Source organism: Pieris napi, chromosome 13 (genome assembly GCF_905475465.1).
Source record: "Pieris napi chromosome 13, ilPieNapi1.2, whole genome shotgun sequence".
In the NCBI taxonomy this organism is placed as follows: domain Eukaryota; kingdom Metazoa; phylum Arthropoda; class Insecta; order Lepidoptera; family Pieridae; genus Pieris; species Pieris napi.
This window is the reverse complement of record NC_062246.1, coordinates 9,794,505-9,811,146: the sequence shown is the minus strand read 5'-3', so window position 1 is coordinate 9,811,146 and position 16,642 is coordinate 9,794,505. Positions and strand designations below refer to the sequence as shown.

Sequence of the window (16,642 nt, the reverse complement as noted above, 5' to 3'; positions counted from 1 at the left end):
TATGTATTAGGTCATCCAACTACAAATTTAATTTTTAATGATTTACTATTTAAAAATACCTATTCACTTAAGAATGCGGATAGCGGAATTCTTCTCGAATAACTACATTTGTTATACATGAACTGTAAAAATTCAATTTGCAAATTCCTACTTCAATATTGCTTCTGTATCCAATTTTCTTTACGTTCTTTTAATAGACAAAGCGCTTCTTGGCAATCTTGGCATCGCGTTAGACTTGTTAGTATTACGCGATATAAGTCCAAATAAGGAAGGAAGTCATCATAGTAGTTGTAATAGTTTTTCGTACAAACTCCGGCTTAAAATCAACTGAATTTTTACACTTTATTTGAGCGGCGTTAAAATTGCAGTCACAAGTGATAATAAATGGCAAATAGTTCAGCCTTGCGATTCTGTAACTCACTTATCGAACTCACACAGCGGTTTTAGCCGCGGCGCGGCGGTCGCGCTCAAATCAGTCGTGAAGCAGTCATTTTATGATTTGGCATTCTGATAAACAATAAACTTCAAGCTCCCTCCTTATCCTCTGTGAGTTCGAAAAGTGAGTTACAGAATCGCAAGGCAGCAGTTAAATAAAAATAGAGTTTTGTATTTTTTGAATATCTATTGATTACAACCGAATTAATGAAATTATATTATTCGTGTTCCTTAATGTAAACTTATGAACATTTATTGCTAGTCCTAAAATTAAGACTCTGTCATTCTTTTAAATAAAGGTTTTTTACGAAATGTTTTAAGCAACGATTATTATATTATGCTCATCATCACATGAGGATACTGCACATATAGATGTGCGGAAAGATAATATATATTCTTAACAGTTATTCTTATCTTTATTTTTATTTTTATTTTACTCACTATATACCTACTTTAACACAAGACTTCTTTACTTACACTGCAAATTTTTACTTTTAGAATTTTTTCTACTAAGTATTATTATTATCACATTATTTTTCCGCCAACTAGCTGTTGTGGTCTCTGGCAGAATGACCAGCGCTGTGGAACAGTCTGCTCCTCAGCATAATGCTGAGCCAGGACCAGTTACAACCACAACACACACGCATTACACATTTAAAACGTGCCTAGTTCTTTAAAAATTGTTATTTTTCATTATTTTTATTAATATTATTTTGTGTGTTTCTGAGTGTGTGTTTCGATAGTAATAAATGTTATGTCTATGTCTGATATTTTAGAAATACTTACCTGATTTTTCACTGAAACCCACGTCTCTCACAAAACAAATGACAAGTAATACTGTATCCACCCTTGATTACAGTTTCATTTGAATTTTAAAATAATTCGACGCCAAAGTTCAATCAATTCAAAGCAATACGTAATAGGTTACTAACCTTAGCCCGCGTTATTATTAAAACGTTAGCGTAAAATGTCGTCAATAAGCTATAATTAAAATATTTTTCGTATGACTTGTAGTTAAATTAATCATGGAATTGTACCACGATTCTAACGACTTGAACACATATAGAAAAGATGTCCAGTTGTAAACTAACAATCATATATCGTAAACAAAATTCTTAAAAAAAAATAATAATATTTATATTAGTTATTATAAATAGGTTGTCTGTAAAGTCGGTTTACTGACGATAGTTGAACGTGACAACGTCACGAATCGCTCACTCAAGTAGGAGAGCGACAGATGTTGAACGCTGAAGAGCGCGGAGTCCGATTGTGCCTCTCTGTCGCTTCGCGCTCTCGCTTGCACTTCAAGCTTTAAATGGAACGCCTCAGAGCGAGGTAACGCCGCATGAGTCATGTTTTTTCGTGCGTGCAGCCGGCGCCATCGAATTATAACTATAAGACGTTGTCACGTCAAAAACATTAAGGCAGATTATCTGCCCTAAAACTTTGTATAAGCATTTCATTATTAAAAATATTAAAATAAAGAGCTTAGAAACACTATGTTTGTGAAGCTAAAACAGTCTAAATGAAATCCCATATAAAACTTACATGCCTAAATAATTGTAATAACTTTCTCGTTGACGATTCCTGAAAATCACGCGAAACACCGAGTTATGTAAATGTTATACATTCGCGTTTATTAAACCTCGCCCTCGGCTTCGCATGGGCTACTGTAACCCGTAAACCTTGCAAATTATATACCTAAACTCATGAATTATCCTAGATATTGATGGCTTTTCGTTTATCGCGAGCAACAGATAGTCGCGGCGGAAGAATTTTTTAATATAATGTAAATTTTAGACATATGTTGCACCTTAAAAAGCTGTTTACAAAAAGCTTTATTTCTCTACAACTCAATTGTATATCTCTCATCGTTAAGGTATTTATTTATTAGTAATCTTACAGGTAAGTTTTGTTTTATTTTATAATATGTATATGTTATTATATTATAAAATAAAGCAAAACTCAAATCCTCTTTGGTGAGGTGGAAAATATCAATATCCTAGTAGATAATACCCAAAACATTGACGAATTATGCAGGTAATTCGTGTTCGTACGACGCACATAGAACAATTGTGAGTATCTTGTCGAAATTAGCATTTATAAGAAATGTATCGTTCCACCGTTTTATCTTCGAATTTCTTTGCAAATCCGACTGCAAAAACGTCTTTATTTTTCGCGTTTAAGCTAGGCTTTCTATTGGTAAAAAATAATTCAAAATCTGTCCAGGTACCGAGACCACTCAAACTTTATTTACTTTATAATATTAGTATAGATAAAGAAGTTTTATATTAAGTACTAAACCAATATAAGCAGCAGGTTAGGTGAGTCATACAGTAAGGGCTTCATAGCCTAGCGGTCTTATTAAGTGACCGCTTGGAGGGGTATCAGGTTCGATTCCCGGTCGGTGCGCAGGTTCTCTATAAATTTAAATTTGTATTCTGCCCTTGGGAGGGTTGTGCGGTACCGGGCGAGTGCTTAAACCGTACATGGAGGGCACGGTCGAATTTCTAAAGCAAGCAGTGGGTATGCTACCTAAGAAAATAGACTGTGATGTTTGGGATGTATACGAATATCCTAGGCCGAGGATGGAAGTTGCAAGTGATTGGCATTTCAACATTCCTTTCGACACGGATTAAGGGAAACTGTAACCGTGCCTCCCGTCCATAGCGAGCAGATGGGCCTGTTGGGTTTTAATGGGTAGGGGTCCATTGTGTCTACCTACTAAAACCCCCCCAGTCCTCGTGTCACTTTTAAAAGTTGCCCCGGCGCGGGGGTCTGTAATATTTCCCAACAATAAAAAAGAAGTCTAGTCACACAGTAAAAGCTTATTTTATCAAGTCAATTTTGACAAGTCTTGACAGGGCCACGGAGCGTCATTTGTCATGTTTGCCCTTGCCGTCGTGACTCGTGACGCAGTACTAAACCAATTTATGCATAACAAATTCACTTTTGCATGTATGATTTTAAAAGCAATGATTATCGAGAATGCAAATTTCAAACGAGAACTAAGTGTTAGTTTATTTTTACACTTAGCTACGACGCGACACTATGGTTTAAGTAAATCTCAGTACATCCGCAATATATGTAAACATTATTATGTACTTACGTACCTTTTTATGCTACCTCAACACATGACGTAACATATTGAAATTGCAAAATAATTAAAGATCTGTGATTTTGTTTACTTGTTGTAGGTACTGACCTTGCCTTAAAAATACATTCTACATATTATGCCGATGACAGAATATTATTTTAAATTTATTATTATTCTTATACACTGGAATATTTTTGTACAATTTAATATCAATTTCCTCGAATTAATACGATTGTTTAAATCGTCGTAATTAATGTTAGAGATAACAAATTTCTTACCGCAGTATAACCATACAAATTCAATTAATATTACGATCAGACGACCACAATACCTTGGGCCCCGACGTTCCAAATTGTTTATTCTCCCAATACTGGTATAAAAATAAATAAAACAAAAACATTTTCAAATTATTTATTTCAAATGGCCACTGACGTAAAAAATATGTAAACAAAAAAATTCTAGCGCGTAACATCTTAACTATCTTAAACTACACGTTCATAAAACAACTTTCTTTGATATATATTGTACTCTTCATATAACCAACTTAAAATTAAATATTTCTACGTATTTGTGTCCGGGTAAATAGCATAAAGTTCAACAAAGTGTGTTTTCAGCACCCTTAACATTACGTCAAATCGATGAGTACATTTCGTTGGCTCATACTAAACAACACAAACGTTGTTTCGAATACTATTCATAGAAAACAGAAACTCTACTCTACGCTACCAGAGACTGAGAGTATTGACAATTGACAAAATTCCAATAAGCGATTGCAACACCGAATTTTCAGTTCGCGCCTACAAGTAGACTTTTGAATTATTTAATAAAATAAAATAATTAATTAAGAATGTGTATTAAGTATATGTATAAATTTGAATTAGATATACATTATTTTAAAAATCGTAAGTTGGAAATATGAAGGTGTCCAATCCAGAATGTTTCTTTAAAAAATTACAGCTGGTAACTTTATCTTTACAAATATTCACAGATAATTTGCAAAATATCCTTTATTATAAATACAATCAGTAAATCCAGAGTATATATGAACAGAATTTTACTCTATAAGCTACCAAATAATAAATTATAACAAAAAAATAAAATTTCGTTCCCATACGACGCAAGCAAATAATCAAATTTCTTACATCATTCATAGAGTAAAAGTCGTTAGCTTTGGCCTGTGGATTTTTAAAAATCGATTTTTCATACTGAAATATATTTTATCTTTTCCGTATTTAAAATTATTTATATAGATTATACAATAATGTAAAATCTATATATTTGACGATTAGTACACAAGTCAAGATAATTTGACGAAATTGATTTTAAAAAATCTCTTACAACGCCAAACTACGATAACTGATTTTAATCTTCCAAAAATACAATAAGATATTATACCTGCATCGCATCATTGTCATTGATAGAACTTTCAATAAAAATAAAAAAAACAGAAACCTAGAAAAATATGTGCGTTCACAATTGTACTCGATTCTAAAATATATAAAATAACAGCACCAAAAAAAATAAAATATCAACTCCAAATACGCCAAAAAAAAATAACTTAAATATATTAATTTTTCATATTTACATGTGTCCTAAAACTTTGGCAAGATTTAAAAAATTTAGTTCTTTCTTGTGACAATACTTAATCTAAATTTATACATTATTCTTAAATTCGATATATCACCACCCAGGTGTACTCTTCCAAAAGACGCATCATTTAAGATACAGCATTTTTTGTAAAAAAAAAGCTATAAATATTGCCATCTCACACTGCAGAAAAAATGCTAAGTCAAAAATGATGCCAGCATATAAAATGCAATAAGAATCTAACTGGTAACTATTTATTACAATTGCCCTTGCAGAACTGTACACGTAATAGAAATGAAACTTTTCAAAAACTCTGTGTCTCCTGTTTATATCACAATTTTATTATTTTTAAAGTAAGAAAATGTTCCAATTGGTCACCTCATATTACATTCCTCTAGAGAATAATACGTAAAATCGAATTCCGGCATATTATTGATTCTATATTTCGGCTCTCAGACCATTTTTGTTTACTAGAAGAACATATAGTAGTGTAAAATTTTTTAGAAGTTCCATTTTATATATTAAAACAAGACTTATTATGGTTCACGTAAATAAAAAATGGCACCATAATGCTAAGCTGCTAGGGAGACTCTGTAGTTTATGGCCTTTCTAACAACTTACTTTGGTTCTCCCTTGACAGATTCGCTAGGCCTTCAAGAGGTGACATCTGTCAATGTCTACAGTAGAAAATGTAAAGTACAAACTATTACTTTTTCTATACAATAAAGATATCTTAGTATATTGGTTAAATAAAAATATTTTATTTAGGACGTAGCAACGACAAACAAAAATTATTTTCAGATGTAATATTATTTTGATCTTGATGATGAAAAAAAATACTACAAATTATCTGAAACATTACTATGATTTTACGTAAAAGATTATATATAGATGTATATATAGTATATTGGTTAAATAAAAGTTTTTTTTATTATTATTTTTATGTAATAATAAAAAATCTCTTATAATTTTTATGTATTGTGTTATTTGTGTTTCTTTTATTTTTATTGCAACAAAGTGTAAATAAATAAATAAAAAATAAATATATATTTTTGGTATTAACATCATAGCTACGTCCTTGTATAAAAATTGATCCCCATACAGTAAATTACAATAAACTATCATCTATGTATATCACACAAAAAACTTAAGAGATTGAAGTCTGACAAGATTGGCTTTAAATTAAAAAATACCAAAAACATAACTGACCCGAAAATTAAAGTTGTCACTGTATAACAAGTTTAAAAATTTGACCAAAACATAAAGCCAAATAATTATGTATATTTCCAAATGGTGGAATGTTGTACAATTTCAGAAAATGAAAAACAAATGAAACCAAATCAGTCAGACAAGTTACCAGGAATGACTTTCACTGAAGGATTCGCGATAAATCCTGGAAAATAGAAATATTAAAATTACATTTTTCTTTACAAAATGTTCTAAACTGCGCCGGTACTGTGTAACTTCCAATCCTACTCCAACGTTTTTCTATCTGTAGCGCTGATGTCACACACAGCCTCGCGCGGTCCAAAAACTGAATTCGGGATCGCTAACGCTAAAGGAAGTTACATAGCACCGACGCTATAATGTGCTTGTTTGAATTTGGAAAATGCGACAGCCTTTTTTGAATGATTAAAATTTAACAAACAATTTCTATGATATAAGTATTTTCTTAAGTTGAGAAACCAATAACTATTGCTTCGCTAAGAATTGTTCCGACAGTTTTTCTTTATTTGGTTTAAAATTAAAAAAGCGCGCCAATTATCCTTCTGTCAAATTATTTTCACAGAGTACGTCGCACTAAAACTTGTCTCTGAAACTGAGTTGCTTATCCACGAATTACTAATGTGGAACCTTATCAAATAATATTTTGATTAAACAACAAAATTCTATTAAAACATTCTTAAATATTATGTGTTCTTATGAAATGTTTTATTACATTTCATCGCTATTTTTTTTTAATCTATCATTTTGCAAATGGTGGCCCGGCGCATTAGCAATTTGTGGTAACATTTAGCTAATAAGATTTTTTTACCTCATACCGATGCATTAGTGGTGTAGTGGTACACTGATTGTTGTCACTGTAGAAGAATGGTCGCTTCTTTGTGTTTTGCCCTACAAAATGAAAATAATAGTTCGACACTGGATAATACATTGTAATTTGCCAGAGACTAAACTTCTAAGCAAAAATAATCGAAACTTCTTGCTTATACTAACTATTGCAAAGTTTTTTTTAAATTTTGACATTCTGTGTATTTTGATTGTTCGTAATTTAAAAATTACAAAATAGGGTAAGGTCACGTGCCATAAGAATTACAGAAAACATGTTTAAGCCGATTTCATCTGAACTACACACATGGAAAGGTTATAAGATTTTTCTCCCTGATCAAGAAAGACATAAATGAATAAAAAAATTTTTTTAGATTTACATTAATTCCAATAGATTTCTTACGATCGTTTTCCGCCTTAATAATAAAATTGATAAAACAAAATCTCCTTTGCTTTTTCCATAGAAAGGAATCAATATTACTCACATAACTGCGCGTGCGCAGCTAAAGCGTTCTGCTTCGCGATCAACAACTCAGGCCCTGGTCGACTTATGTACAATGGATCTAGAAATATGTATTATTATTTTTTGCGGTTTTTCAGAAGATAATAGAGAGAAAAAGTAGATTCTTCTTAAAATTAGTAAATATCTACTTATAGTTTTGCCTGTATAGAATAAATTCTCAACCCAAAAATCGTGCGTTCCAACCCCTGTGCACCACACTTTTCTTTCAATATGATTAACATTTGCTCATACGGTAAAGGATCCATAAAATCAGGCGCAAAAGGCTGATCTACTTGAGTTTTAAACCGGTAAAGAGTATTTTCTTAAAATTAATAATATTTATTTTCAAATACCTGGTATCTGAACATGTGTGTTGAAAAATTGTTGCGACTGCATTACTGTTTCACTGCCTGAAAATTAAAAAAAGTGTAATTTAGTTTATATATTTAATGTTGTCATTATTTTGCTAGTTGTCAACTTTTCCAAAGCGGAAAAGTCAGGTCACAAAATGGTTTAAAGGCATTTGATTTTTGAACTAAACAACAAAAATTATAAGTAATTATTTTTATAATATTAGGAATAAATTAAATAAAACAAGAAGAAAAATAAACAATAATTTCAAGTCTATCACCAAATTATTAACAAAGTTGGTCTTTTGCAGATTTACTCTAGAGATCTTTCGAAAATTAAATAAAATCTTAATTCAATTGTTTTCATAAAAACCGTGTGGCACTCGGGGACTGCCGCGGTAAAGCTATTGCATAGCATTTTTTATCAACTTATGCAGTTATAATTATTTAGTATTCTTTTTTCTTTGATATTATTTCAATCTACCACTCTACCAGACTCAGAAAAATCGCCTATATAGTCTGTCTCACTCTTACGCGTACCGGCTGCACCGGCCGCGCTCACGCTCACCTATATTACGTCATAGTGTATAAGGTTTTTTTCGTTACGGAATTTCTTGATTCGGTCGCCGCGCTCAGAGCCCGCGATAAAATCTATGCAATAGCTTAAAAATACATTTTCGCTGTGAGAACTTGAATATCCATGAAATAAAATTATATTCCAAACTTATGTACTCGATAATTATACATACTTATACATTTTTATATTATAAAAATTATTTTCCTAATAATAATTTTAAAATAAACACCCATCATGTCCCATGCCCTTTACTATATAAATACTCACCATTGTTATTACTATTTTCCGGTTCCTGTTTGACTTCCTCTTCTGTCTGTTGCATAATGGTGTGATTCTCGTAAAGTTCTTCTAAAAAATATTAGAAAATTAATTTCAGCACAGCTGGTAAGAAGATTTAAAAAAAAAAGGGTGCGTGTACTTATGTATGCGCGTAAGAAGTTATACTTCTTTGGCATTATTAATAATACATAGGGGTAGTTAACCTCAATTGTATTGAGCACAGTTTTTTCACAAATATTTTCTAATATTCTAATTAGTATTGATTTAAATATTCAATTTAAATCACTTCTGATTATAATTCAGACGCAAATATAAAATTCGCACTTGTATAATGAAAACACGTGTTTTAAATGTAGAAACTCAAAGCATGTGGATAAATATTATATATAAATACACAGTGAACAGAGGCGGCGTGCGTGCCAACATGCGCCACTAACTTCATCCTGTTAATTTTGTGTCACCGAAACGATATTATATGAATGTATTATTAAATTATTTTGCCATCTTTACCAGCTCTCTCCTTGCCTTCAAAGCATTTGTCTTCCTCTGCATAGACCTCCACTTCTTGCTTTATATGATTCTCGTCGAAGAAATTCTGATTTTCATTCATTCTGAAAAAAATAAAATAAAATAATTTGTCATGTATGTCAAACATCCCTTATTAAGTTAGCCAGAGACTATAGAGAATGCGCGGTTTTAAATAGAAACTCCTTTCTGTAAGAAAAAATACGAGTATTTTATAACCTGTATCGTTAATAGACATACGATAAAAACTCGACATGTGTGGTGCAGGACTCCGAAATGGCTCAACTCATTTTTATGATTATTTATAATAAAGTAACTATACTGAAAGCAAATGTATACCCACATTTTTTTAGTCAATATTTTTTTTATTTCACCCCATGGGCACAACTAGTCAATATATAAAATTGTTTTGTTTGAGATGATGTAACATTTTTTTTCGATATTCAATCTAAAAATAATTTTATTTGTCATTTTGTCGTCGTAAAGATTATATCTAGATAAGATTAATTTTGATATTGATAGTACTATAAGAGTAAGATTCAGAAACGAATCTTAACGCTAAGTATGTCTCCTGTATGACAAAATTCACGGTTTTTTAATATCACCGATAATGTTTCAAATTTTGATTCTGACAAGAAACTCACCTATGTTGTTCCTGTAACATATGTATATTTTGTTGTTGATTCCTCAACATCTCAGCGCTATCTTGATAATAGAGGTAATCCATCTTCTGATATACGTCTTTCCCAAAATTTTCCTCATTTTTCTCTTTTGTAAAATCTACAGTTTTCTGAAAACTGTCAAACGTACTGCTCTTTCTCTCCAACGCATATTTTTCCGCTTCTTTATTATATTCCTCTGTTGTCTGTGGTAAATACTCTTTGTTTTTAAAATAGTCGTCTGGATACACATATTCGGGCGATTCATATTTGCCGGGACTTTCATCATCTGATAAGGGATCCGTTTGCATTATTGCGTCTTGGGTTTTTGGTTTCTCTGGAGAATTAAACCCTTGAAGGCGGCTGGCTAACTGAAATACAGTTGAAACCTAAATATAATAACATTGGATATAAGACACTAATTATTACTGGTGAAAGGAGACTTCAAATCTGTTTATTAAAAGTATAAAAAAAAAAGAGTGCGTGTACTTATGTACGCGCGTAAGAAGTTATACTTCTTTGGCATTATTAAAAATAGTTTTTGATTGCATGCAAATAATTAATTACAATTAAATATTCAAATACTGGAAAAGGAGTCATTATATTCAATAAAGTTTAGTTTACATTTGAAAAATTAAATAAATAAATATTTATTATTATTCTCTTACATTAAGTGTAACATAAATTCTATTATTATTCAAATGTTGTTTTTAAATTATGTCCAATGCCGTAGCATCTTCCGTGAGCAACTTCATACTGATAATTTTGTGTCACGGTGCGCGCGCATCGTAAAATTTTACTCTCATCAATTTTTCATAACGCGCCTAAAGAAGTATAACTTTAAAAATATTAATAACATTTAATTAAAATAATGTATTAAATTGTTTATTGGCAATGAAAGAGGTACATAAGATTGATGAATTTCCAAGCACAATCAACATGAAAACGTCAAAATAATTAAAACTATATATAATGTCATTATTAAATAACACATAGATCATCTAAATGCAATGGTTTATATTAACAAAATAGGAATATAGTCAGAAGCGTAACAAATGTGGAAATATTTACTAATTAATCTATTTAAACTTGAATTCTTATTGATCATGAAACAGATTCAGAAATCTGAGGCCAAGACTTAAAGAGGTTGTAGCGCCACTGTTTTTTAAATCTATTAAAACTCCTTTGTATTTACTTTTTAGAGCCATAGAATTACTTAAATAACTAAACTAATACTTAGTTATTTATTCTAAGCGAAGCTATTTAAAAAAAAATTGTTACTACTAATACTTACTATAGACGATTGTGGTGCAATAACTCTTTGTGGTTCTGTGGTTGGGTCTGGGCTCATCAATTCTGTCTTTATAGTTTGACTATCCATTGACAACTCCTCTTTTACAATAGAGTAGTATTCTTGGTGGCATTGACTGTGAACGATAGATCAAAAGTATTAGAGACTTCATCATAACAATTAATTTAAATAACTCAATTTAACAAGAGAAGTAGGGAAGGGGATGACGGGTCTGGGCGTTACTGCATACGATTTTTTGCATTTTCTGAGAAGATTTACTATGGTAATATATATATATATATATATATATATTACCATAGGAAAGTAGAGATTTCAGCGAACTGAAAGCACACCAACTTTTTGAAAAAAGCTGAAATTTCGACGTCAGAATTTTCGATTGAAAATTAGGGTGTTTTTTCGATATTAATTCAAAATAAGGTGAAAAAATAAATATTTTTAATCAAATAAATTACAGTATATTTGGGATATATTAAGGTAAGTTTTCACCAAATTTCGTTTAAAAAAATAAATTTTTGTAAAAGATAGAAATAAAAAACCAAAAAGTTGGTTTTTTGAATTTTTCACATAAATTTTGAGGTTACGTGAAAAATGTGTGAATACAAAAGTTGTAGATCTTTTTATGACCTACAACTTTGCCATTTAGTTTTCTTCGATATGACTTTTAGTTTTGCCGGAAATCGAGATAAACCGTTTTTTACCCTTAAACCTCCCCCCCCCCCTTCCCTTCCTCAGATCGACCGTAATTTATTTTTCCTTTCATTTTGATCATATTCCCCTGCTTTTCTAATGTGTTTCATCCTACTGTAATTTTTTTCACTTTTTATTATTTTTAAAGGCTATCTGCACTGGTCTATAAACAAAATAACACAACCATCTCGAACTGATTTATGTTTTCGAGCCGTTTTTTTCTTTATTGCCCATGTGATATTTAAACGCATTTTAATACCGAAAGGTGTATTTTTTTTACTATTGAATATATATGCTACAGTATAGTATCGAATTTTAGCAAATTTTGTAATACTACTATGTCATAAAGCACACTATGGTTCCACCAGAAGTTCAAAGGTTCGATTGCGAGCGAAATAATAACTGTTTTAGCTTAGATGATACACCTTCTATTTAATATAACATACAGAGGTATTCTCTTATTAAAAAATTACCTGATAAGCCTGATGCCTGACTAGAGTCTGGCTAATGAAAGAAGATAACGAAAAAGCGCGGCAAATTCATTTTTTTTTTTAGTATTGTATCCCTAAAAGTTTGATATATTTTGTGGATTAAACTTACTTTATTTTATTATTTTTTACATTAATAGTAACTGTATTTTTATGAAATTAAATACTTTACGTATTTAGTCTTTTACTATTGATACTTAAAATGACCAGCATTGCATGGAAAACTAAAACTATATTTATTAAAAAACACAACTTTATTCGGAATAATCAAATCCTGCGAAAGAAACGAAATATTCTATCAAATAAAACAAAGTTTAGATTATTATACCTGTTAACTATTCGGAAAAAATATATAATAGAAATAAAAATGAGTTATTGCATGAAGTATCAAGACAATAAATCATACTAACCTAAGAAATTCAATGACATTCCGTGTTGCCATCCGAAACATTTCAAATAATTCAATTATCTTCTTTCATTAGCCAAACTCTAGGAAGCTATCAGAGCTCACTATTTTTACTGTTCAAAGTCTTATTAATATCTAAAATCAAGAATATAACACAGGCCCCAACTACCACAAATCAGAAACAAATGTACCTGTTCTCATCCTTCTTATCGCCTTTATATTTAACACTCGTCCGACTCTTACGAATAACCATAACCGTGCCATCTGGATTTAGTTTTGGTAAATTCTGTGTGGGTACTGCGTCTTTGCTCAACGTCTTCCATTGACCTTAAAGAGACATTATCCTTAACACTTAATTAGTACTCTACAACGATTTTTGCAATAAAGCACCACATTGCATTATGATAGCTGTACTTTGTATTACATTGACAGGGAAACAGTGGCAGATCTACTTCATGCTTTTTGGGCTGCAGACCAGGGCCCCGTGGATACAAAGGGACCCCACTGAAAACAATAGGCGATATTTGTAAATTTTATAAAAATCCAATCATAATGTTGGAATCCCTGAGATCAATCAACTCATTTGCGATGCGCGACTATCGAACAGAACGGGGATTACGGGGAATTCCCCGTCGCTTGTTTTCAGTCAGTGTATTTTTTCGCGTGTGTGGTAAATTCTCCGTAATAGTCCAGAGCCCCACAAATTCACGATCCGCTCATGCAGGGAACCATCAGGTTTGGTACCTGCCAAGCCTGTAAAGCCTTTTGTCTATTGGTAATCATAATTTTTTGTACATCACACACAGTAACACACATAAAAGTTATATACTTAAATTACAAAAATCATAAAATAAATAAATTTCTCTAATTTTTGTCAAGAATGTTAAATAGCATTTTTTTAAATGTAAATAATGAGAATTATATCAGTACAAAACAAAGTGTTTACTTCTAAGATACTAGTCATGTTCTTTAAGCTACAGAAACATTAAAAAAAATTTCATCATAATAACTAATACAGTAAAAGCTCCCTATTCGCGCTTCCTTTATTCGCGTTTTCACTATTCGCGGATTAAAAAAATGCAACCCGATTTCTTTATTCGCGGCAAAAAATTTCTTTATTCGCGGATCTAAAATTTCATACAAAATTCCAATAGGTGTTTAACGCAATATCATATAGATAATATGGAGTGTAATCCTGATATGAAAGTTGCTGGAAGAAATTTGACATAGCAAAATGCATCGTAAACATAAAAGAATCATTGGACGAACTGAAACCACACACATTGAAGTCATGCTGGAAAAAACTATGGCCTGCTCTGACTGCGGAAACTGACGAAGAATTCGTGCAAGTTCAAACTTTGACTGCAAACATAGCCGAAATTGCAAATGGAATAAGACGAGATGGGTTCGAACAGACAGAATCAAGTGACATTCAGGAATTGCTTGAATCGCAAGATGAAGTTTTGACTGAAACCGACTTGGAGGGAATGTTAAATTAACAGCCCATTGAAGAAGAGGCTTCAACTAGCACTAAAAATGTGACATTTACTCTAAGCATGAGGATAATGATTACATAATGTTTAATAACATCAATAAAATTGATTTTCTTATATATTTGTGTTTTTTATTTTGGCACCTAGGAACGTATCCCCTATTAACCCATATAAATTACCATTCTGTATTCACGGTTTCTGTATTCGCGGCATATTTATGGAACGTATACCCCGCGAATAAAGAGATTTTACTGTATACAATTGGTAAGCTAAGAGACTTCTATATAAATATTTATTTCCATACAAAATAATTGGCAAAATATTCATCCAAAATAATAACATGCAACATAACCAAGATAAGATAACTCATTATATAATACCATACATAATATATTTATCGGCTGTATAGGTCACATCTCTATAGGTTGGTTTCAACAAATGTTAATTGTTTTGCTTTAGTGTAACACAGGTCTGGATTTTAAAATAAATTTAATGAAATGATGACTACACACAGTGCTGATAGCAATGCTTTAAGATCTTTGCTGTTGTCATAGTAAGGAAATTTTAGATTTAATTCAAAAAGCACAAGTCAAAAGACTAAAATTTAATAAAACTGCTTATGCCACGTAAGGAAATAGATATTTTATTATATTATATTAAACTGCAAGCAGCTAGTTGATACAGTTAACTTGATTTGATACTATAATTATATTTGTTGTTGTTATTTAAAATAAACTCAACTACTTAGATAAAAGTGTTTAATGATACTTAAGATTTTTTCAAATAAATTCCTTTATTTGCATTTAATATTATTATTTATTTTATCATATTAAAACATTATTGTGATTTTCGTATACAACCTTACATTAATAAATAAGTAAATATTTTACCTTAGCAGAACTTTAATACTTATAGAGAATTAATGATAATGACATAATGTCTATGACTCATGTAATAGGGAAACACCCTGATTAGATTTTCAGCTGTCATAGCAGGAAAATTAAATATATCTTTACAATATATTTTTATAAAGCCTTTTATGTGTTATGTTTTAAAAGTACAAAGAAATAATTAACATATTATATATATCTACACTATTTAACTATTAAATCATTTATTCAAACTCTGTACTGATTTTTTTGTAAGAAATAGCCCTAAGCATTTGGCATTGAGTTTTTATATAGATAGCCTTTAGGACCCAACTATGTATATTTTTAGAACTTATAGGAGTTCACTTTAAAATTAAATATTGTGTTCACTAAGATTGTATGTAACTGACAATTTAATAGAAGCACAACATCTCTATTATTAAGTCTATTTAGTTTTTACTAGAGTACTACACAACATTTAAAAATTTAAGACTGTGTTAACAAAATTTATCTTTAATTTAAGGAAAACAAGAATATGAAAATAGTAATATAAAAAGCTAAATCTTATGATGATGAATTCCAATTATAGACATCGAAAAAACGGAGACTTATGAAAGTCAACATGCATAAAGGGCAAATTAGTTTTCAAATGTCGACAACACGAATGAGTCATTATTTCTTTGACTGAGAATACAATAAAATAATGCAAATACTTTGGAAAATCCCAAAATACCTTTATTCTTACCCATAGTAGTGACATTGTAATCCGCTTGTGTAAAATGTAAACTGCACACTTTTGAATATTTTGTTATTGGTTTCATTCGTTTTAAAATAATATTCCATTTCATAGCCATTGCATCGTCGCGGGGAAATCGGTGGAATTTGACGTTCTTCGTCTTGCCGGCCAACGAAGTGCATTGTGGAACAGTGCAATAATAACCCATGTTAACAACAATAATAATTCTTTGTTTTGAACCTTTCACTGTAAGATTACTATTTTTTTCCTGTATAACAAAACACGAAACCTAACCCGACGTCAAAATATAAGTTTTGTTAGAATACTTTTTACGTTTATATTAATTAAAATCATCACAAAACAGCCTTGAAAATTTTGACATAAATGTTCACCTTTTTTTCCTTCACTTTTTCACAATGGCTGATGTTTTTTTAATTAACTACAAAGACTATAGATTCAATTCAAAACAGATGATAAATGCTAGGAATAAGATTCACATTTTAATTCTTCTAGTCTTTTTACCAGGTTATCACACTGACTTTCTACACACACAATTGTTAAGGCATCTTGACTGAGTAAACCCCCAGAGGC

The 16,642-nt window shown here is 30.8% G+C and overlaps 2 protein-coding genes across 8 annotated transcripts in view; both read right to left on the bottom strand.

Moving 5' to 3' along the window:
• The window catches only part of LOC125055613 (fatty acyl-CoA reductase wat-like), a 39,980-nt gene extending 38,626 nt beyond the window's left edge, over window positions 1–1,354 (bottom strand). Inside the window, exon 1 of the mRNA XM_047658071.1 lies at window positions 1,222–1,354. The gene's annotated coding sequence lies outside the window, so the exon portion shown is untranslated. The remainder of the gene's footprint in view (window positions 1–1,221) is intronic.
• Window positions 1,355–4,480: 3,126 nt separating this feature from the next.
• LOC125055623 lies at window positions 4,481–16,570 on the bottom strand. 7 transcript variants are annotated; one of them, XM_047658088.1, is made up of 10 exons: window positions 16,049–16,570; window positions 13,145–13,280; window positions 11,355–11,487; window positions 10,046–10,449; window positions 9,387–9,487; window positions 8,865–8,942; window positions 8,024–8,080; window positions 7,654–7,731; window positions 7,162–7,234; window positions 4,481–6,512 (listed from the first exon to the last, which is right to left on the bottom strand). In XM_047658088.1, the coding sequence occupies exons 1-10, from the start codon at window positions 16,257–16,259 to the stop codon at window positions 6,473–6,475; spliced, it is 1,311 nt and encodes a 436-aa protein (XP_047514044.1). In that variant the 5' UTR covers window positions 16,260–16,570; the 3' UTR covers window positions 4,481–6,472. The 7 variants fall into 7 exon arrangements, with proteins under 7 accessions (XP_047514044.1, XP_047514043.1, XP_047514045.1 ...); XM_047658087.1 differs by having other exon boundaries at window positions 8,865–8,945; window positions 16,049–16,566; XM_047658089.1 differs by having other exon boundaries at window positions 7,155–7,234; window positions 8,865–8,945; window positions 16,049–16,563.
• Window positions 16,571–16,642: the final 72 nt, after the last annotated feature.